At 38.4% G+C, this 23240-nt stretch overlaps 1 protein-coding gene across 1 annotated transcript; it reads left to right on the top strand.

The window, feature by feature from the left end:
* Nucleotides 1-7766: 7766 nt before the first annotated feature.
* a5 (antennal protein 5) lies at nucleotides 7767-8543 on the top strand. The gene is made up of 2 exons (XM_064681364.1): nucleotides 7767-7929; nucleotides 7983-8543. Exons 1-2 carry the CDS (start codon nucleotides 7789-7791, stop codon nucleotides 8466-8468), a joined length of 627 nt encoding a protein of 208 aa, XP_064537434.1. The 5' UTR covers nucleotides 7767-7788; the 3' UTR covers nucleotides 8469-8543.
* Nucleotides 8544-23240: the final 14697 nt, after the last annotated feature.

Below are 23240 nucleotides of genomic sequence, written 5' to 3'. Positions count from 1 at the left end.
CCTTTGGCTCAAGCATCCTTTCCAAGCTGGAGACACTGTCGGAGTGGGGCGTTGAGGCGGTGGGGGGAAGGCTTTTGCAGGCTGTCGGACAGAAATTCTGTTGTGCTTTGTTGTATTGTGTGTGTGTGTGTGTGTTTGTGTGTGTAATTATGGGCAAATGGGAAAACGTATTAAAGTTTTTGGACCATTCAGCATTCCGAACGGGTAATTATTGATAATGGAAAATTTTGCATTCAAAGCCAATGATACTTATTACTTAAGACTTCTGAAAATACATTACACTTGGCTGAGCCTTATTGTTTAGACACGCATATTGAATATTTGATTGGTTTTCATACCGAAATTGATTCTTTTGAAGAGGTAAAACAAGTAAAATCACAATTAAATATTTCTTTCAATTACCAAAGCTTTCTTAAAACTGAAGCGTTTTCTTGCTATTGCATTATTCGATTTATTTTTACATTTATAAATATGTTAAATATATATAATTCAATTTTGTTTTCAATCATTTCTTTGCTCTTTGCTGTGAGCTATATGCATATAAAAAATCTTGGTTCCGGATCTCTTAGACAACGCTTGGAACGATTACACGTGCTGAATCTTTCACATAACGTCATAAATTAAGCTCAAATATAGCAAGTTTAATTAATTAATGAATTCAAATAATATATATTACAATTCGAATGCATTCGAGCTCAAAAAATATTTTAAAGTTTTATTGTATAATATCTTACATTATTTGCTAAGCAATTTGTTTATTGAACTAAGACAGATTAAAATACAAAATTGCGTTAAAATACAAATAACTAGAGAGTTAAATTTTGTATAATTGCTTTGTTTTTAATTTTAATTTTTTCACTCTACAAGTGAGTTTGATTATTTTGTATAAACTGAAAAAAAAATGCCCTATTCACATGGTAAATTTGTTTAATATTAAGATTTCAAAAACTTGAATGTAAATAATTTAATATTTGGCTGTTTTCAAATGGTAGTTGCATATTAAGGATTTAAATCATTTGAAATGTCTTTAGTCCTACATTGATATTTGAATATTTATATTTTTTGCATAATATTCCTTCACTTGCGGCTTGTCATTGAAACCCGACAACCTCGAAGCCCAGCCGCCAACCCCCTTGACAGACCCATGTCATGAGGAAAAGAGCAGCTCGAGAAAAACACAAATTGTTGGGCTGCAAATGACGCGAGCTGTCAACGTGAATTAAAATAATTGATTTATTTTAAGCGTAACTTAATCACAGAAAAACACAAAAAAAAGAATAAATGAAAAAAATGGAAATGTAAAAAGGGCCGCAGCACTCGAGAGATGTCAGCAACAGAAACGACTAATTTGAAGGGTTTCGATCTTTGGCAATGGGCAAAGAAAAATATGTAAAATGTAAAAAATTAAACAAACCAATAAATATGCAATTAAAAAATTAAAGACCTGCACACTTGATGAGCTTATTAGCCAAATGAGCAAAGACGCCTCTGTGGGGCAAGGGTTTTCTTGGGGCTTGTCGAGAAATCAAAAAGAATTGCTTCGCGAAGGACCTCGGCAAGTGGCTGTCTGTTTGTCCTTATCTTTTGCGCAATGTTGTGTAAATTGTCAAAATTATTAATTGCGGTCATTATTTTTGTGCTTGGCAGCTACCGCCGTCCCCTGCCCACGCTCCCGCTCCCACTTCTCGTGCCATGTTCTACTCGCATATCCTGGGGGCTTGTCTTTCGAAACTCTGGCAACTGCCCCAGCAGCATTTTAATTAGCCAATAAATGCCGCTGTGAAAATTACGCCACAATGAGAATTAATGCCGCCTGTTAACCGTAAGCGATTTGTTATCGTTAAAAAAAAAATATACTATATACATATATTTTGTGGCTTGGCAAGTTGTTAAGCTGCCAAAAACTTTTGATGGCTGCCCCCTTTGGTATCTTCTGGGTTAATCGCTTTCTCGCCTGCCCCACATAAGTATTTACACCCTTTTATTAGCCAACATTTATATTTTTATAGTATTACCCGCCGCACTGCACAAATAACAAATAACCCCTCGGCTTTTGGTTGCGGCTCGTTAATAAAGACATAACTGCTGCCCAACGGCCTTTATTGAAGTGCCTTCATTATGTTGACTGTCCGATAAGCACTCGAGCTGTGTACAAATTTCAAATTGTCAATCGGTTATAAAAAATATGAAAATGAACTAGGAGACTAGATGCAGAGACTCAGATAATCAGACTGCAAAGTTATACCTAGCGCTTTCGCTTAATAAACGCAATTAGAATATTTTATACTTTCAACCTATTTGAAGCTTAACATGTAAAACTTTTTGAACAAGAACTATTCCCAATTTAAAATTTGCAACTATTCAATTTAATGCACAGTTTTTTATCATATATAATTTTTAGGAGTGAAGCACACATAGTTAATATATTTAGCTCTCAGTTAATTTATTTTGTTAAAATTTGATGGCTTCTGATTTCTAATAAAACCAGCCAGATTAAAGCACAATAACATCATACAACAATTTCGAAACCATTTCCCAAGAAGTCTGGAGAAGGTTTTTTCAATTTCCAGACTTGGTTTTATTGACTGTGTTCGGCGCGGCGTTAAAACGTTATCGGGACATTACGCAAAGCGTCACATTGCCTCAATTACTTCCCGTTGCCAACAAAAAGAACAACAATTGGAGGCACTTAATCAAAATAAATAAATCGGTAAATGTTGCCGCCGCAGCCGCCGATACGAGATTGCGTGGCAGCCAATGACAATAAAGAAAATGGCAGTCAGCTGGAAAACTTGGATAAGTTGCCAAGAAATACATATATTTGCCTATCGGGGACAAATTCGAAATGTGCGAGCGGAATGGGGGGGAGGGGGCGGGGCAACGCTTTAAAAGGAAATTTCAAACGGAAATTATTCAAATATGTGAGCGGCTATATAAATGCATATATCAGGCGATCCATTGAGGCGTAGGGTCTGGCAAACCAATTCAAACTACACGCAAGTAAAAGCAAAAGTTCGAGCAAAAGGAAAAGCGGATGCGAAAACCCTTTTGCTTACAAGCATTATGCGATTTGCATACACATATATAAATAAACTTTATCAAAAACATATTCATAGCGCCCGCACATTTATGAAGAGTCCCAGCCAGATGGGTGCGGGGGGGGGCAAGAGCAACAAAACGATTTTCCACTTGACATGTGCTCAAGTGGCTGCCACTGGCTGCTCGTTGGGTTGGGGGATAGCAAGGGGGCGTGCTTCGGTTGGAGGATATTCAATCTGTTTTTTCCATTTAAACAATTTTCAAAACTTGTTTATAACTCAATTTTGCAAAATAAAACGAAATAACACTTAAATAAATAAACACAAAGCGCACAAACAGTACAAAACCAAAAGTTGAGCACAAAATGAACAATTCCCCACTTTTTGTATGTTGTCTGAGTGTGTGCATGTGTGTGTGAGTGTGTGTTGTGCTCTGCTGTGTTGCCAGTTCACACGCATGTAATACACAACAACAACAACAGCAGCAATAACAATTGCTTTGTTGTTGCAGCAGCTCTTAACAGGCACGCGAAGAATCCTCCAAACGAAATGGATATATCAAGCGCTTTAGTCCTGTGCGCCAAAGGATACACAACCAAAACTGAAATTGCCAAATGGCATTTACCGAATGTGTTACCCCATAAGTGTGTGTGTGTGAAACTGAGTGCCTGGCTGCGGCAGGAGGCTGTAATTTTAGTCAGGCTGGCACAAAAGTTCTTAAAATGTTCCCGGCGAAACATTTACTTAATTTGGAACATTTTGCATTGCCACGAAATTCAAATACGAAGCGTTGATTAAGATATGGCGTGAAAGCCTATAATAGATTATCTTTATATCATCAGTTAAGAATTCGGACTCTGAGAACAGGCTGGTGCATAAGTATCCTAATCGAAAGGCCAGTTAGCTTATTAAAAAAACTTTCGGTTTATTATAATAATAATAGTACACTGGTAACTCTTTTAGACGGACATAGGACTCCATTCTGCGTTAAAAACGCGTCTAAATATTAATGGTATAAAAAAAAAGATGAAATACAAATTAAATTAATATTTATATAATTTTAAAATTAATTTGTAGTTCAGTTCTAAAGTTAAGATCCCCATACTAATTTTTATCTAACTTTTTTTTCAGCTAATTTAAGATTCTTAAATACATTAATATAGCCATTGTCGGGCTAATTAAAAAGCTTTTCGTCCACTATAAAACTTGTTGATTTTATTTTTAGTGAGAGATATTCTAATCGTATTATTTAGAAACTTTTTATTCTTGTGTTTTGATTGCTTCATAAAAATGTTATCCCAAGGAATCGGATCCACTCACTAGTTAATTTTATGAATAAATGTCCACCAAGTAACTATTTTCATGTTTTTTTTGATAAGGATATGAGGAGAGTTTTAAACGAAAAATTCTTTAAACTATTTCTACCCTAGCTGCACACAACGAATGTCTTTTGGGAAAATCTTTAAAAAGCCAACGATTGAGTTTTTCCCCCTTAAAAAGCAGCTCATTTGAGAGTAACTCGTGCACTGATAAGCTGCAGCTAAGCTTGGCAATTGCTAATTAGCCTGGCTAACAACTCTCTCACGTCCAACCCCCTCAACCAGCCCCTCAACCACCGCCACCTCCAGCCATCAGCCGGTTGCACCAAGAATTGTCATTGTTTTTCAGCAAGTTCTCCACTTGAGTGCCGCAATTTATGCATTTTCCATGGCATTAACGTTGAAAAGCGTCGCAAATGAAATGCCATTCAAATGTTGTGGCCCTGTTGGGCTATCTAACTGGTTGGCTGGGCTGTTCCCTGGCTGCTTGGTTGGTTAGTTGGTTACCTGGTTAGTTGGCTTGGCTCTGTGCGGAGCCAAAGGTCATGCAAATTAGTGCAGCAAGAGGAACACAAAATCAGCAGTTGCAACAACAATGCAAAAGTTTCTTGAATAGAAATTCGCTTCAGCTCCAGACCCATTCAGCTCGCTCGTAATCTTGGCAAAACTTGTAAAAGTAACTAGATAATGCAGCCAGTAGCTGGGGCAACTACTTCTTTCAAGATATTGCACCCAAAAATCCCCCCAACTCCCGAGTTGCTAATGAAATGCGACATGCTCCTAGTGGAGGAGCGCGCAGAGGCAAAGGAAATCGGTTGCCCAAGCAACTTCTGACTTGTGGTATTTGGCATAGATGGCTGTTGCATTTGGAAGTGAACTACGACAAGATAATTAGCAAATAAATATGAAAATAAAGTCGCTTCTAGAGTACTCGATAGATGAGCTGGCCAAGTGAGCCGGTCGTTAAAACGAAAATCGAATCGAGGGTTTGGATCCCAAGCCACATTTACATATTATGGATGTAGCATTATCTTAGCAGAATATTCGTCAATAATATATATAAAAATAATAAAGCTAAAATAGCTATGACATGATTTTAAGCAGAGTTTAACTTTCTTTATATAGCAATCAATACACATTTAATGCCTGCCTGCCTTAAAGAAATTATTTATAGCTATTTATCAACACGGTTCACATAACTCCGGTCCAAATTATGTCATCAAAATACTCGAGCTATACGCACAGGTAAGTTGTATAAGATGTCAGCTAATTTGGGCCAAACAATTTTGCCAGCTAATTGCTGGCATATTAATAACTGGAAAGAAATCTGGGCGCACACATGTGTCACGCGCACAAATTAAGCTGCGAGATCGAAACGTTAAATTAATTAATAGGCAAATTATTGTATAATAAGGCCAAATAATGAGCCAATATTTGCGACAAATATTGAGAAGGTGGCAAACGCAGCGCTCAAATTACGACATCAATGTGCTGCCACACGCACACATACACGCACACGTGCATTACTGTGTGTGTGTGTGTGTGTGTGCTCATTCAAATGCCATCATTATCGTGCTCATCATCGTTTACATGGCAAGTGCCCAGCATCAAGTAGAAGGACGCATGCCACAGCGGCTGTTGCTGTTGCTGCTTCATTATCCTTATTACTCCTTTCGTGCCGTCTACAGTTCCTGCCGCTGCTGCTGCTGCCGCTGCTGTTCCTGTGCTCCGTCTTCAGTGTTGCGTTATTGTTTCCATTTTGATTTATGCCCGCCCGCCTGACTGCCTGCCAGTCTATGCTGGCCCCTCCGCATGCCACAGCCCTGCTCCCAGCTGCTCGTCTACAATTTTAACGTTGTTAACCAAATTGCATAAATTAAGTGCGTTCGTTTGCTTGAGTGGCGCCGGCTCCGCATAGCTCAACTAGCTTCTGACTCCTGTGCCCAAGCTCATCCCCAGATCCTGCCGACCTCTTGCCCATCCTTCAGTCATCTCGACTGCATTTGGGTTGCTAATGTGCGCACATTAGACGCACATGTTGCCACAGCTCGGAGCTCGGAGCTAGCTACTCGGTACTCGCTCGGGGCTGCCAACTCGAGCGCAACAACTCTTCTCCTTTTGACTTTTGAGCATTTTTAGTGCTTATTTGCTTTTGCCTCCTGCTGTGCCACAAATAAAAAAAGGGCACATAGTTTTCTTTAAATTATCTGCGTCACTTGGCAATCATTTTTTTAATTGCCATGCAAATGTGCAGCAGGCGAATACATAAGTTCTCCGAGTAAACCACTTTTTTAGCTGCTGCGAGATGGTAAAAAATATGTATATATAATTACTTTTTTCATTGCTTTAACTTAATTTAATTATTACAATTGTATTAATAGGGTACGGAACAACGAGGAGTGGGACTCGAATCTTAGTCAAGTGCATGGACGTACCTGGCATTGTTTTAGACAAAGTTCCCAATAGTTAGTGTACAACTATATTCCATGCTGTTATTTCAAATAACACAAAAATAATAATCATAACAATTAAAAAAAATATAAGTAATAATAATATACAAAACTAATTCCTATTGGGCGGAGAAAGAAAACTTCCTTTTATATCTTGCTCCCACTAAAAACCCCCTCATCATATATACTAATTGCAATTAAAATAATAATAATATTGCTGATAACAATATTAACATTAATATTATGAAAAAATAAAAATAAAAATGTCAGTTAGCAGGTTAAGTGAAAACTCACCTAAAGAACACTCCTATTAAGATTGATTTTTCTGTATTTAGAACTTTGCCCCTCAGAACAATCGGACTTCAAATGTGACAACCAAGCCTGCAAACCATTTTTAAACAGAAACGCTTGGAACTTGAAGTTAAACTTAGATATTTACTATGAAAAAAAACTTGATCCAAGCCCGTTGCCCAGGTTGTCCGAACCGAACCGTAAACTGAAACACCGATTACATTTTTGGTGCTTGCAGCTCTGATGAATAGATAATCTTTTTTCACAGATTCGTTTCATTAAAGAAGAATTTTTCAAAATATCATGTTACAATTTCCATTACGTTATTCAGCTCTTCAGCTCTTTAAAAGTCCTAAAATTATTCTCTTTGTAATAATACAAAATACAAAACTATATCAATTTAATAGAAATGTGCTTTGGTTATGAAATCCATTTGACACAAGCTATTTATACTTATTACCCGTATATCGTGTCAATGCCCTAATTCAATTTTATTTGTTAAGCAACAAAAGCGGCTGGAAAATTATAGAAAATGTGCGGCACTTAGAAAAATATATATGCAAATATTTGCACAAGTTTCACAAATGATTGCAAATTGTTCCCTCAATTTTCTTAATTATATTTGCGCTGACAATCGATTCGGGGGCTATAAAAGCTGCGTGTTTTAGCCAGAAGTCGAAAGCATTGAATATGAATTCATTGTACGTTTTTTTGTTGTGCGTGCTGTGCCTGACTCGGGCCGAACAGGAGGAGCTGAGTGTGCGACGTATTATGAAGGAATTGGATGTGATTCCAGATGTGCTCAAGGAACTGCCGCAAGGTCTGCTTAAGGTAGGTCATTTACACCTTACCAAAACCTAACTATACACTGGCCAAAACTTTAGATGCTGTTTGAGAATGGTATGGAAATTGAGGAGGGCAAGACGTACACCCCCACAGAACTGAAATTCCAGCCTAGGCTCGAGTGGAATAGCGATGCGGAATCCTTTTATACGATCATTATGCTCAGTCCCGATGCGCCCAGTCGTGAGTATCCCATATACCGCTCCTGGCTCCACTGGCTGGTGGTCAATGTGCCCGGCATGGATGTGGCCAAAGGTCAGGCTATATCCGAGTACTTTGGCCCAATGCCGCCCAAGGATAGCGGCCTCTTGCGATATGTGGCACTTGTCTATAAGCAGTCCGGCAAACTAGACTTCGACGAAAAGAAAATGGAGCTAAAGAACGCCGAGGATCATAGCAATTTTGATCTGGAGAAATTCACACAGAAATACGATATGAGCGCTCCGTGTGCGGGCAATGTATTTCAGTCCAAGTGGGATGAATATGTGTCGGAATTAATGAAAATGTTGTACGATGTGGGCGAGTGAGGGCGAAGCGTGTAATGCCTGTTAAAACAATTAAACTTGTGGTATTGGGTTCCTATAGTTAAAATATTAATCATGAAATAGTTGTTTAATAAACTTCGTTAACACATGCCTATGTCTCCTCGTTTTATTTCCTAAGTACAAGTTATGAGAATCTCCGAGAGCGGTCTTAGTTTTGCTTTGTCTGTAACATTAATTTCTAGCTTATAAAACTTGATTAAAAATGACACAGAAAATTGTTCAATGATAAATAAAAATACATAAAGTTCATTTAACTTGACTCAAGCCAATCTGAGCCATCTAATAAACAGCTCATAAAGTCGGAGTCTTTAGCTTGTCAGTGGAAAACTTCAAGCTAAGAGCTTTAGATACTGTCGCCTAATCGAAATTTAACTAACTTTTACCTAGAGCTGCCACAAGACTCCCCCAGCGCACGCCCCAACAACATTGATTGACTTGCTACATTTTCAAAGTGCCGCAACAGAAACAACAACAACTATGCAGCGTAGCTATCGCTTTGCACTTGCAGAAAAGTCACTTAAACTTTGCAATCATGATAAGACGTAATGCTAGATTTCCATTTATATTTCCTCCAAGAGCCAAAGCCCGCCCCGCCGGGAAACAAGTGTTAAAGGTGCAACGCCAAGAAGAGTCTGTGTAATGTGAGAGTCAAGTGTTGCCAAGTCAACTTTGGGCTTGGGTATTTGGGGGGGATGTTGGTATTGTGTTGGGGCACTCAAATAGTAACTAAACGCAGGGCACAAAGCGTTTTGCGGCAAACGGCAAATAACCTTAAGGTTAAGATTACAAGGTAATTTGATTCAATTCCACTGATAGGCGTGCCAAAAGCAACAACAAACAGACCCAAGACTCACGACTCGTACCCAGGGCTGCAGGCAACGGAGCCAATTTCAATGGCAATGGCAATTTCCCAGCTCTAAAGATGACAATGTCAAGATAGCAATTGTTGCAGCATTGCCGCCAGCCAGCCTAAAATGCCGTTCTCTTTTTATTCCTGATTTTGTTTATCAGTTTGTGTATAAATTTGCCTCCACTTTGACATATTTAGTGGCCTCCTTCGGCTCTGCGATACGGCCAAAGGCAGCTCATGTGCTGCACACAAGCTGCTAGTCCATTATAACGCAATATAAGCTCAATAACCAAGAGAAAGTGGCCGCTGCTCCAGCAGGGGCAGACTTTATACATCTTATCACCTAAATTTAAGCTCAATTTATGTAGGTCAAATATGTGAAGCCTCACTACATGAACTTTATATGAACTTCCTTTTTAGGGCATACTTATTTGTGGAAGCGTCAAAAGGATTATATACTTAGCTCTCACAACTAGAAATTAAAATACTTGAAAGGGCAGCAGCTTTAAAGGCGACGGGGATAATCGCTGGACTCAACATGGTCTGGTTAAACAGCGGGCTGGGCGTCTAAAATAAAAGAAGAAATTTACCATGAACTATTTTGTAATATATAATAAGAGATCCATACTAAATAGGTCAATAAGAACTGACCTGTTCACTAAAAACAAGATATGTATATATAAATGAATATATTTCAAATGAAATTTTCTTTTCAATTCTCTCGAATTATACAACACTGTTTTGCATTCATTTTTCGAACTCGCTCAACAATAAGCAGCAACGACCCATTTAAAGTGCTTACTACTAATTTCACGCTGGCCTGGTCACACTTTTCATACATTTTGAATGCTCCCTCGCAGCACATGGCGTATGAGTAATCTACAGCTGAGGCTCAGTCACAAATCCCCGAGGTCGCAGAGCTCTTGCTGTTGTAGTTGTAGTTGTCGTTGTAGACGTCGCCTTCCAGTGGCCTGTGGCACATGCTGTGTAAAAGTTAAGCAAGTTTCTTCTTATTATTTATCCCATGTGACAAATTTGCTGCAGCAGATTTTTGCCTCGCATAATAAATTATGCGTAGCTGTGTAAAAAAAAAAACGAGAGAGAAAGAAAGAACGAAGCATATCCAAAAAAGAAAAGAAGAAGTTTCATCTTTGGGAAAAGTTTTTTGCACGTTTTAATTTAATAATCGTCGTCGCAGTCGTTAAGTTGCCGCAAAGTTTGAACTCCCCGCAGGCAGTTGTTGATAGTTGGCTGCATTTACATTTGCTTAATAGCCGCCTGATGAGTAGGCTTTTAATTGCTAGCGGGCGGCAGGGGAGGGAGCGAGACTGAGCTGCATTTGAATAAATAAAGAGCCGGCACACTTGTTGGCCCCTGCATTATTTATTGTTGGAATCAATGACTGTGACACTTGGAAGCGTTCAATATGCGAAACTTGCACTTGCATATTGAATAACATTTCAAATGCATGCCTGACAAACCAAGCAAATGACAGGGCAGGACAGCACAGCACAGTACAGGACGCAACAGCAGTAGCAGCAACAGCAGCTGGACTAGGATGCTTCAACCAACACCCGCACAGTCAGGGCTGCCACTGCTGACGTTGTCGTTCCTGTCACACAGTTAAAATGTGATAAATTCCATTAAGTGACAGCCGTACACACACACAAACACAGAAACGAACGGAGAGTTGCAGCAGCAAGAAATCCATTTTGTGGGCTCAAATCAAAATGTACCCGCCAGCCAGTCACACACACACACACATACGCGCACACCCGCACAAATTCTAAACATCAACTCGAAACTTCATGTTCACATTGAAAGCCAAACTGCCACCAACAGACATTTGTACGCATCGCATATTGAAATTGTAATTTGATTTCTGCCTTTTGCCACCAACAACAGCAACAACAACCATAGCAAAAACAACTCTTCAACTGTCCGACTCTCGAACTGTGTCTCTTCTTTTTCTCTCACTCTCTCTGTATATGGCAATTTTGTCTAGGCATGGCCAGTGCAATAGAGTTTTCCATGTTTTACTATTCAAATAATATTGTTTAAGCGGACAAATCTGAACACCTCCTAATCAAGATCTAGAGATCAACATTTTTAAAGAATTTAAACTGTAGATTTCTATTAATATTTTTATGTTGATCCCAATAAATCTCTGTATATAAAACTGTTTGTCCTGACTGACTAATTGGTAATCAACGCACAGCCCATACCTTAAGAGCTAGGAAGCTGAAATTTTCACTGTAGTTACCTTATGTGATGAAAGCACAAGCATGCATACATTCATTTCATGTTTGTTTGTATACATATATGCAAACATGCGTACATACATACACATGTGCATACACACATGCATACATTCATACATACATTCATACATACATTCATACATACATACATACATACATATATACATACATACATACATACATACATACATACATACATACATATATACATATGTACATATATACATACATTCATATATACATACATACATACATACATACATACATACATTCATACAAACATTCATACATACATACATATATACATACATACATACATACATACATACATACATACATACAAACATTCATACATACATACATATATACATACATACAGTCAACAAATGAAAACAACAACAAAATACTAAAAACTAAGCTAGAGTAGTGCTTAGCTAAACAGGAAAAACTGCGGAGCCTACTTGAATTCTTGAGAATCGAGGAGGAGAGCACTTGGAAGAAATTCATTTTATTTAAATTTGCAGCAAAGCGACAAATAAGCTTGGTCTGCGATTGGTATTAGAAAGCAAGCATGCAAGCATAAATATATACATAAATGCATACATACATACATACTAACACACACACACACACACATACAAACATACACACACACAAATACTTATGGACATTTGTTGATTTATTTAAAGTTCTTCTTTGCACTTATTTCATCATATATTAATTTATCGCAGCTACATTTAATTTATATGCATTCATGCCCCATCTTAAATACTTCAACAACCCTAACAATGACTGCATCTGATGTCAGCTCTAACTCCTTTCTGGATCTGGCAACAGACAAAGCCTCGCGGCGCACTTAAATCATTATTTAATTTTAATTTTAAATGCGCTTTTCTTTTTTTTTGTTATCGGCCCGTGCGTTGTGCATTCGCAACAAAGCGCTGGGCAAATAAATAAAATAAAATGGCAAACTCATTACAAGGCAAGTGGCGAATGGACGCCAAGTGGCAACGTCACGGCAACAAGTCGGCAGCGGGATCCTCGACGCTGCACGCCGCCAACAATGTAGCTGGCTGCACGGCAAAAAAAAAAATGGTAAAAAAAGTAGAGCAAAAAATGGCCAACAATGCGCCGCTCAAAAGGCACAATGGTGGCTCAACACACGGTGCCGCCTAGTGCTGCCCCACCTGCCCCAAATGCTTCCTGTTGCCGTTGTTGCTGCAGCCGCTGCTGCTGCTGTTGCTGCTCGGTTGGCTGCATTGTTCGGTGGCAGTGGCCAAACGCCGGCGGCAATGGCGGCGTCGCCTCCATTGGGGCATTGATGCCAGGTGACAGACGGGAAAAACTGTGAGCAAGTATGCGTGTGTGTGTGTATTATGTATATGGGTGTGTGTGTGTGTGTGTGTGTGTGATGGCATAAAATTTTCAGACCGCAACCAGCCATGTTTTCAAGCTAATTGCCCGCTATTTACATTTTAAATTGAAAAACTTAAAGAGAAGCTCACGGCATTTCGACACGGGTAAGCCAATCTTTAGTTTCTTATTCCTTTATAATAAAGCCTAACTAAAATTGAACAAAATTGCATATGTGACTGAAGGTCTTACTTAAGTTCTTCTTGTATGTGTGGTTTTTATAATGTTTTTATATAGATGTTAAACAAATATCTTAAGTTAAATTTGCTGACTTTAGCCTAAAAACTACTGTCTTTCTTTATAAAATAACTGAAATCTTGCTTTAATTTAATTTGTAGTAATGTTTTTCTTAAGTAAAAGCCTCGAACTAACTTTGACATTAAATATAACTTTTAAGCCTTGTTCAATTTTTGAAAAATAAATCGTATGCACCTATAATCCACGCGTTTCCGTTTTATAATATTTTATTAAACTGTTTTTGACGAGAAATCTTTCATGATGTCATTTTAGTTTCCACAGCAAACATTATTAGGCTAGCCTAGAATTAGGTTCTCGTTTCCCTTTTTAACTCAGTCGACAGCTGGTAAAAGTTTTTCCCAATTTCCTATTAATTTTCCCCTATGTCATGCACAGGCCTTGAAAATATGCCCCTGTCAAAATGATCTATGTGGCTAATCATACGCATAACAGAAAATAGGCAGCCCAGGCTGAAAAAAAGTATAAGTTGGCATACGGCAAACATATTTATAAATATTGAAAAAATAAAAAGTGAAAAAAAATAATGGAAAGTGTAAAAAATGTGCAAACATTAAAAAGATTTAAGTAAATTTGTCTTGCTGCGTGCGCCCATCAATAACTTTGGCAGCATATTTGACTTCTGGGGCTGTAACGATATTTTTGCAGTGCCCTACCCGCCGCCCCCGCCCTTCACCCATGTAGCTAGCAGCCAACTTATTACATGCTGGGGTTGTATTTTGGGGCTGGTAACTGTGGACGCATAAATCCAAAAAGTCAATGCAAGCCTTTAAAAATGTTTGCCCTGCCAGGCCGGCAGTTAGCCAGCCAGCTGCTACCCCTCCATGCCACATCCCGCAACCACACCTCCCACCCACACATACACTCACACAACACACACAGTGTGCACACTTTTGCCAGCTATCTGGCTAATGTTTGCTCTTGGCATAGCATTACGAACATTAGCTTTGGCTGTACCATGCAAATATGCCGGCTACTATGGCAGCTTCTCTCAAATTGCCCGAAAAAGTATGCTACATTTTTTGGCGCTTGCTGCTAATTTTGTGTTTCCTTTTCTTACACTTTCGACCTATGTAATTTTAAAATCGATAAGCAACAGAGTTCCCACCAAGCACCACCAGCACCACCCCTGGCTGGGTGACGGTTCTTTGGGGAGGGGTTTGCCATTTTGTTTTGCTACATTTTTGCATGAAAATCACGAACTTGTTGTCAAAAATGTTACCTTATCGACTTTAGGCTGCGGAAATGATTGGAAATGCGGCGACCACTCAAAGACCTAACCAGCTACAGCAGCTGGGCGTGCCATTTCTGTGTGTTGTGTGTGTGGGTGTTTTGTTGCGGTAAAAACAATTTCCAAAGTTGTCAATAAAAAGTAACTGCTTGAATTTTGTGCTGTTTAGATGGCAGGCGTTTGCCGTTGCGGGACACAAGGGGTTGTCAAATTGTTATGCACGGTTACTGCCAGCCATTTTCCTTTGCCCTGCTTGTCAAATGCAGCCCACAGCGGCAACAACAGCAAATAATAAAATGACAAAGGATTGACATATTTCAAGCGGCGCATAAATGACGAGAGCGCATTTCGTATGCATGAGAAGCAACGAGGCCTTGTCTTGAGTTTTTCTTTTGATTATATTGGAATTTATTGCTCGCATTTGCGGCTGAGAAATGTTTTTTAAGTCCTGCAAGCTTTTTTAGTAATTGATTGCATACTCAATCTATAAATAGGGTTATATAATATATTGAATACTTAGTCGAAGACCCTTACAGTCTTATGTTAATATAATTGGTTATTTATAAAAAAATACAAATTAATTAAATAATTTTTTATTAAAAACTGTTTGTAGAAGTTATATTAAAAGCTTGCTCCATTATAAACATGCATCAATTTATACTTCAAATACTTCAATACAACTAACTCAAACTGTTGATTTTTATTATTATTATTATTTATTTCACAGGATTAATTTTTTCCAAATGTGGCCTTCAAAGCTTTTTGCATTAATATGTAGAGGTCGCTTGATAAAAATATGCTAGTTACATATTTCTGTGCTTCGTTTATCTATTCTAAAAACGTTTAGCCGAGGTTTACCATACATTTTTTTTAAATAAAAATTTAAATCTAGTTGGAAGCATTGACTTTACACAACAATCTTTATATGTAAGCTTCTTATCAGGCCGGAAACTTTGGTAGTATTTAGATCCTGGATTCTTAAATCAACCACATTGAGATATTAATAGATCAGCAAATACTGTATTTACAGCATTCCACATATACCATATTGATTGATTCACAATTTAACCATCAGCTAATTTAAATTTCTTGATATTTCATCTATATAATTCTCTGCCAGCACAGTAAAGGCGAATAACGCGAATCGGTTAGCTTTGTTATTTTTTAAAAAGAGATAAAACATTTCAATAGATAGTATGCAATTTGTCCCTATACAGTTTATAAATACGCATAAATATGTAAAAATGCGATTTATTGTTCTCAATTAACTAGGGTGTATTTGCGTTTCTATGAGGACATGCTAAGACCGTGCTAAGAAGACATCAATTTACATCCTTATCAAAGCATTCTCTCCTTTAACCTGTTTTTTCACTGTTTTGGTCGCCATTAAAAAATTTATAATTTTGCCCCAAAGTCAAAAGCGCACCCCCAAAAAATGTGCTGCACAGACAGAAATTTTGCCAACAACCAAACACACACACACACACAGATACATTTGCGACTTAATCAACAAAAGTACTAATTGCATAGAAGACTCACTGACATTGATGTCTGCTCGTGCTGGCACATTCACCTCCATTGGCACTTCCCATTTCGAAGTCCGCCTCCACAGACACTTCTACTTCGAATTTCATTTGCGCTTATGTGCAATGGCATTACCGTTGCCATTGCCGTTACCTGGGCCCACGCTGCTGCTAAGCTGTCTGCCTGCCCAGGCGAAGGGAGATCCCTATCACACACACACACACACTCACACACACACTGTCACATGGCCGCCGGGCTAGTTGGCGCACAACTTCATTAACGCAAAGTAAACACACGCATGCAGTTGGCGCTGCCAGCAAAGTGTTTGATGTTGTTGTTGTTGTCGTTGTTGCCAGTTTAAAGTTACATTTTCGACATTTTCGGGGCGGTGGCAGCGGCAGCAGCAAAAGAGCAGACAAGCTCATCTTTGCTCTGCGCGCGTGTGTGTGTGTGTGCGTGTTAGCGATTCACTTATACGCACTTTAATGCTGAAATTGCGCATACGACGCGTGCTGCGACTAGATCTTAGGCATCTTTTAAATGCATGCAAATTAACATGATTTAAATAATTAAATATAATTTGATGTGCTTTTGCGGCGTTGCCATTGTCATTGCTGTTGTTGTCTTGCTGCCGGCACATTTATGAGCCTGTGCGAGAGTCCATTAACAAAACATAACGATGTGTCATGTGACTCATAACGAGCGCCAAAAGCCACACATACGCACAGCCCAACACACACACACATAGGCAGACCGCAAATGCGGCACTTCGCTTATTTTTTCCTTTGACTGTTTTTCATATTTATGAGTCGGCGACTTTTTGTGTGGCTGTGTGTGTGTCTCTTAACAAGCCTAACGAACTGCCAAATTACGGGAAATAGCATTAAAAATTTAAATTTTGTTCGTGTTGCGTCAAAAGCGTAAGCGCTCAAAAGTAGGCAACAAAAAACACGCGTGCGCCCGCTCCTAAATGGCCATTCAACTTTTGTTGTTCTCGAAATAAATCACTTTACAAATATGCTGGCAAATAATACCAACAACAACAACAACAAAAAGCGTTTGTATAAGGTTTTAAAGCTTTGTCGGAATTTCTGTACTTAGCTAAATTTATACTAGGAGAAACCTTATTCATAGGGAATTACCAGATGTTGCTCTTAAAGATGTGTTTATATCCCGAACTGTAAAGTAATTTATATTTAGAGTGTATAACAATGCATAATCGAATTATGCTCACACGGTTCTGCTATTTAGCTTACAGCATATGCAAAACAGTCAGTCAAACGTTTACGAATGCCGCACAAAACAGAATGTAAGAAACTAAAACAGCGTGAAGAGTCGCAGCCAGTGACACGTTTAGGAATGTCCCACAAAAAAGAAGTGAAAAGCCGTTAAATAAAAGAGTCTATGCTCATAGTTCAATCTATAAATTGAAAAATGAATTGATACATTTAATAAAAAGAGACTCAAATTAAATTCGAGAATCGATTTGCCTGCTTATTCATAAATAAACAAATGAAAAATCTATCAATTTGCAAGAGCTATGCAGAAAGCAGCTCCGTTAAACGAAGCTCGTATTTTATAAAATTGAAAATCAGTTGCATGTTAAAGACCAAGCAGGAAGTGTACCTTGTGCATGCCTTGGCCCATATGACAAGAGTCAATTGTGAAATGAAAAATAGCTTGATAACCGCATGTTAAATCATGTCGCCCCTCTCTCTCTCTCTTTCTCTCTCTCTCTGCCTTCGACCCTGCCCTGCTCTCTGTTTATCGTTAAGGCGTAGCCAACACACAATTGCACAATATTTCCGGTAAGGTAATAAATAAATTGCATACGTAATTAAAATTGACGGCTGTGCAGGCCTCCGTTTCAGTCTCGGACTGCGGCAATTGTTACAGCAATTACAGCAACAACAATGCCACAAAGAAGAAGCACAAGCACAAGCACAATAAGAAGAAGAAGAAGGCAGAGGAACAAAAGTTTTCTGTCTTGACTTGTGCTTCCTTTTAACGTCAACCAGTTGCCAGTTGCTGCTGTTGGCAGCTCTTTGTTTTCCTCTGCCTTTTTATTTTTTTTTGACTATACAAGTTGCATGTGAAACATGGATGTGGCTTGCAGCAGGGACTATCAGGTGGGGTGGGGGTGAGTTGTATATGAAGGTAAGCACTGTTAACTTGTCTGCCTGCCTGCTGTTTGTTTTTAATTTTGTATCGTGGGTTTGTCTTTGGGGGTCCGCCTGCCTTGTTGAGCTATTTGCATGACAAAAGCTCAACAGGAGCTGCCCACTGTGGTGTGTCCTTTGGTCTAGGCAACACCTTTTCGATTGTTCCTTATTCTCGTTGCCATTGTTTGCCACAAGTCACGCAACTCGTGCTTGAAACAGGAGAACCTTTCATGCTCATAACTAGCCCCTAACTTGATTTCTTTACAACTTAACAAACAACAAACGAGCTTTGTGCGCCCTTTTCTGTTAATTCATGCAGTTCGACATGATTAACTAGCTTGAAGGTTTGATTAGAGAGAAGAAAAGACTCTTAATTGGCGTTAACTGTCCGGCATACAATACATTAGCAAAGATTTATTTTAATCAAAGTGAAAGTTAAGGCATAGTAAATTATGATTAAATTCTTTCAACTAATCTAACTGTTAACAGCTCGCATTAACATTAACCATTCAATCATTGTTTATAGCGGTTAACATAGCTGCGACAGTTGCTTATACAATTAACATATGTTATTGATAACAGCATTAAAACTATTGTCATTAACATAATTAAGTATATCTAAGAGCATTTACATTTTTACAAGGTATTTTTACAAAAATATTTAACGTAATAAGCATAACACGAACATTACAGATTACTGATAACATTTTCTTGTTAACATTAGCATAGCCACTTCACATAAATCTTCCTTACTATGCGCCTACTAACATTTACAGAAATAATACTCGTTTCTAATGCACGTTTAATTTGTGAGCGACTCAACTTTTGCAGCTGCTTTAAGTCAAGAATTTATGGAAGGCATAAATGTTGTCGCCGTTGTTGAGGTTGTTTTTGTCGTTTTTGCTGCTGCCGTCATGCGAGCCATTAAAAAATCAAAACAAGTTAACAGTAACCAACTAGTAGCTGGCAAGCCGGAAACCGGAAGTGAGAACAGGGCGCTGCCGCAAGTTTGCGGTGGCCTCCGCGTGCGGCGTGTGCAGGAAGTGAACAACGCAACAGCAGCAGCAGCAGCAGCAGCGGCAGCAACAACAGCCGAGACGATAGCCAAGCAGCGATTGTATTTGTACTTGTTCAATTGTTGTTGCAGTTGCTGTGGTTGTTGCATCAAAGCCATGTTCTGTGGCGCTGAAGCGCAGACGAGCAGCTCGCGATAAAGTTGGCAACACGTTAACAAGTTAAAGCCGTGAGTGTGTGTGTATATGTGTGTGTGTGTTTGTGCTGACATTTGTGACCCATGTAGTCCAATGTCAGAACTGTTAGCTGACCTGTTGTTTGGACCTTAGCAAACGAGGGTCATTTGCAACGGCCTCGAAAACGACCCACCTTCACCGCACCGCTCGCCGCCGCTGGCAGCAAATAATCGACAGAGTTTTTGGTAACAGCTCATGGCTTCAACTTGCCACACGGCACACAGCAGCAGCACTTCATGCAGCTGCCAGCTCAACGGGCAACCGAAAGCCGCTGGCTAATACTGCAACAGCTCTTCCCCTCTCTTACCGACTCTCCCATTTACACATTGTGCCTCCCGCTCTCACTCTGTGGCAGCCAGACAGCGGCGTTTTGGCATTATAATGCCATTAACTTTGTCAGAATTTAGCGCTGCAAATTTTCGCAGCGACAATTTATGCATAATGAGCAGAGACCCACACAGGCGCACGCACACAAACACACCCACACACAGATATTCGCATACACATGCAACTGGCCAGTAGCACTTTGTTGCCCAGCAAACATTTTCTTTGACTCAACTTGAAACTAATAATGAGAATATCCATGGAACTGAAATATACCAGGGTATTTGTATAATAAAATGAAAAGCAAATTACATTCAAATTAAATAGAAAATCTTTAAAAATGTTTGAAAATAATATTTGCCAGATAATACAAATAATTCTTCTGACAAATTCTAGATCAAATTCGCAATATATATAGAACATCGCGAATGATATAAAAAAATACTTTTTATTTTGGATTTTCTGAATGACATTGTAACAATTTTTAAAAGTCATTTCGAGAAATTCGACGTGCAGGAAGAGCACGCAGTTTATGTACATATTTATTATACAAATGTTATTTTTGAATAATAATCTGTAAATATTTAAAGTAAAATATTTACCAAGACATGATCTTTTGTAAATAAATTAAACTAAAAACTTTTTTTAATTAACCAAATCCCGAAAAGTAAATTTATAATATATTAAAAGAGTTGAAGATAATCATAAATTAATTTCCATTAAAAAAATCGTAGACATAACAATTAAGGCCCACTTGCTTGCAATGCTCGCAACAATTTGTTCACTGGGTTTTTTGACTACCAAAATGAGATTGTTTATGACAGCGGCAGCGCCCGCTGGGTAACTAACTCCCAGCAACTGCGACTGACTGCTGCTGGATGTGGCAGTGCCAGTGGCAGTGGCAGTGGCAGAGTGCCACTGACGACAGCAAGTGGCAGTACGAGTATTTGGCAGTCATAGACGTCAACTACTCGTAAGCTAGCCGGCCATAATACCACTAAATATCTACATATACACTCAGTGTGTGCGTGCTCGTGTGTGTGTGTGTGTGTGTAGGTGCTTGTTGACGTAGCTTTTGTCTAGGGTTGCCATGGCAGGTGAAATTTCTTGGAAAGACCACACAGCAGCTGCAGCCGCCTCATTGTGGCAATTGGGTTGTGAAGACTGAGACTAAGTTGGCAACTGGAACTGAAACTCCGACTGCTTGATGACTTGCACTGCAATTGTCTGAGTGTGTGTGCGAGTGTGTGTTTATATTTGCACTCTGTTTGACTTTCCTCGCACTCGCACAGCGTCAGCGAAAAATTTTTGTTATTTACGTGGCTTGGTTGGGTTTTTGTTGAGCTGAGTTGAGTTGCCTTCTCACTGCTGAAATTTATGACACCGCACACAGAATTTTGCATATTTGCACTGGGCAAATTAATTTCGCCTGCTGTATTTGTGTTTTGCGGTGGGCAACGCCCAAAACCAGTGTTAAAAGCAACCAGTGAATATTCATACAAGCGTTGGTTAATTAAAAATTTTCATCAAATTATTTGAATTTCGTTGTCGAGTTTTTCCCGTTGCTTGTTGCTGCTGACATGACAATTGCAATGGCGGTCATAACTTTTTACTATGTGCTTTGCAATCCTAAACAAGTTAATTTTTTATATAAACTACATTTTAATCAAAAAAGTTGCTGCTAGCCACGATACCCTACGCAGTTATGAGGGCTGTGCTTACGTTGGTGTGGAGTTTCAATATTTATGTCTGACTTTTTGCTTTACTCATGCACATGCCTTATTCTAAAATAGTCTAAGTGTTATGCATATTTTAAATATTTTTATTATTTAATTATTAAAATAATATTTATAAATATACAATAATAAAAGGCAGATCAGTGTTCCGGTACGGAATCCATTCCGGAAGATGCACTGTGTGCCATAAATGTCTTTTCTTTTGGCTAAAACTTAGCATCGCGATGTCAAAAAGTTCAAAAAGGCATCGTAATGCGAAACTGGCCTTACATGTTATTTTAAATATATTTTAAATAATAAATATAACTATATATAAACATTAAACATTACATTAAAACGTAATATAAAAAACTATTTTACTTCATTTATTTAACTATTCGACTAAAGCTGAATTGCTTTATAAAATGTTGCTATTAATTTTTATTTAAGCAGCACTTGAAGCTGACTCGAACAGAACAAACAGTAAATCAAGTGAAAAATTGTTGTTAACGTTTACAAAAATGAACAAAGTCACGTTTTGGATTTGAAGTTACGCAACAGTCAAGTACAGTGCGGGATTTTCTAAAGTGCATTGTTTGCTGGAGTGCCAAAAGGTCAGCTCAGGCTCTTTAATCTCTACATTTCCAGAGCACTAGCAAATGGAGTCGCTTTTTTTCGTCAGCTTTTGAGGCGTGCAAACTAAAATGCAACTTTATATAGATAGTACATATATCTATATATATAAATGTGTGTGTGTGTGTGTGCGAGTGTTGAGCATGGGCAAAACTTTGGCATTTGCATTTGTCACAGTCGGTGGCAAAAGTTTTCAGCTTAAATTTCTGCATGCATTTCAACACGCAATTGGCATGTGACAGTCAAAATGTTTGCGCAAGACGAGACAGTCTAACACACACACACACACGACTAGGGAGAAAGAGAGAGGCACCTCGAAATGGGAATAGGAAAAGGCAGACGAATCGAATGTTTGATATATCAATTTGAAAAGTTTGACTTAGTTCCCCACTCGAGCATTTCGATTAAAGTTTTCCATGCGGCAGATTAAAAACTTTTGTTCCCAGCGCAACTTTTTGTGTGCCGAAAAAAATAAAAATAAAATAGAAGTAACATTTTTGCATTGTCTGCATTACTTGGCAACATCCTGAGTAGGTTCAATATGCATTTGGCTTTTTGGCATTCTTGCACTTTTCCTAGCCAAGTGGGCCATGGGCGTGAAAAAAAACAACACAAACGACATAAGCCCCTGCAAAGTGAATAAATTTAAATAACAATTGATTTCAAATGCACTTTTAAATTATTTAGGTAGATTTCCGGCAGATATAGGCTCAAGGATTGACGAGTTAATTTGTAAAAAGCCGGTTAAATTTATTTACATAAATTTATAAAAGCATTAAATTGTTAAAAAAAATTTTTTTATATGCGTTATTTCTCAACCTGAACTTGAAAAGCTTAAAAAATTGTTTTACAATTCATTAATTTCGTATTCGTCACACAGATGAAAAAATAAGCCGATAACAAAAATAGCTAAATTGGCTACATTTTTTGAACTTGAACAACTTGAAATGGTTAAAAAGTTGAACAGTTGAACGCATAAACAGATAGCCAGTGTTGGCAACTGACGCAATAAAAAAGTAGCTGAGTCCAATGTTAAAAACAGCAAAAATAGCTGAATTACATTTCTGAGCACAAATTGGCAACAAGCAGATTTACTAGAATTTGTTAAAGAGCCGCCAAAAATAACTAAATCAGTT

This window comes from Drosophila montana, unplaced genomic scaffold (assembly GCF_035044405.1).
Source record: "Drosophila montana isolate Dmon_TW-CO22-7 unplaced genomic scaffold, ASM3504440v1 contig_2326_1, whole genome shotgun sequence".
In the NCBI taxonomy this organism is placed as follows: Eukaryota; Metazoa; Arthropoda; class Insecta; order Diptera; family Drosophilidae; genus Drosophila; species Drosophila montana.
Note: the sequence above shows the minus strand (reverse complement) of the source record. Positions and strands in the feature narration are given on the sequence as shown.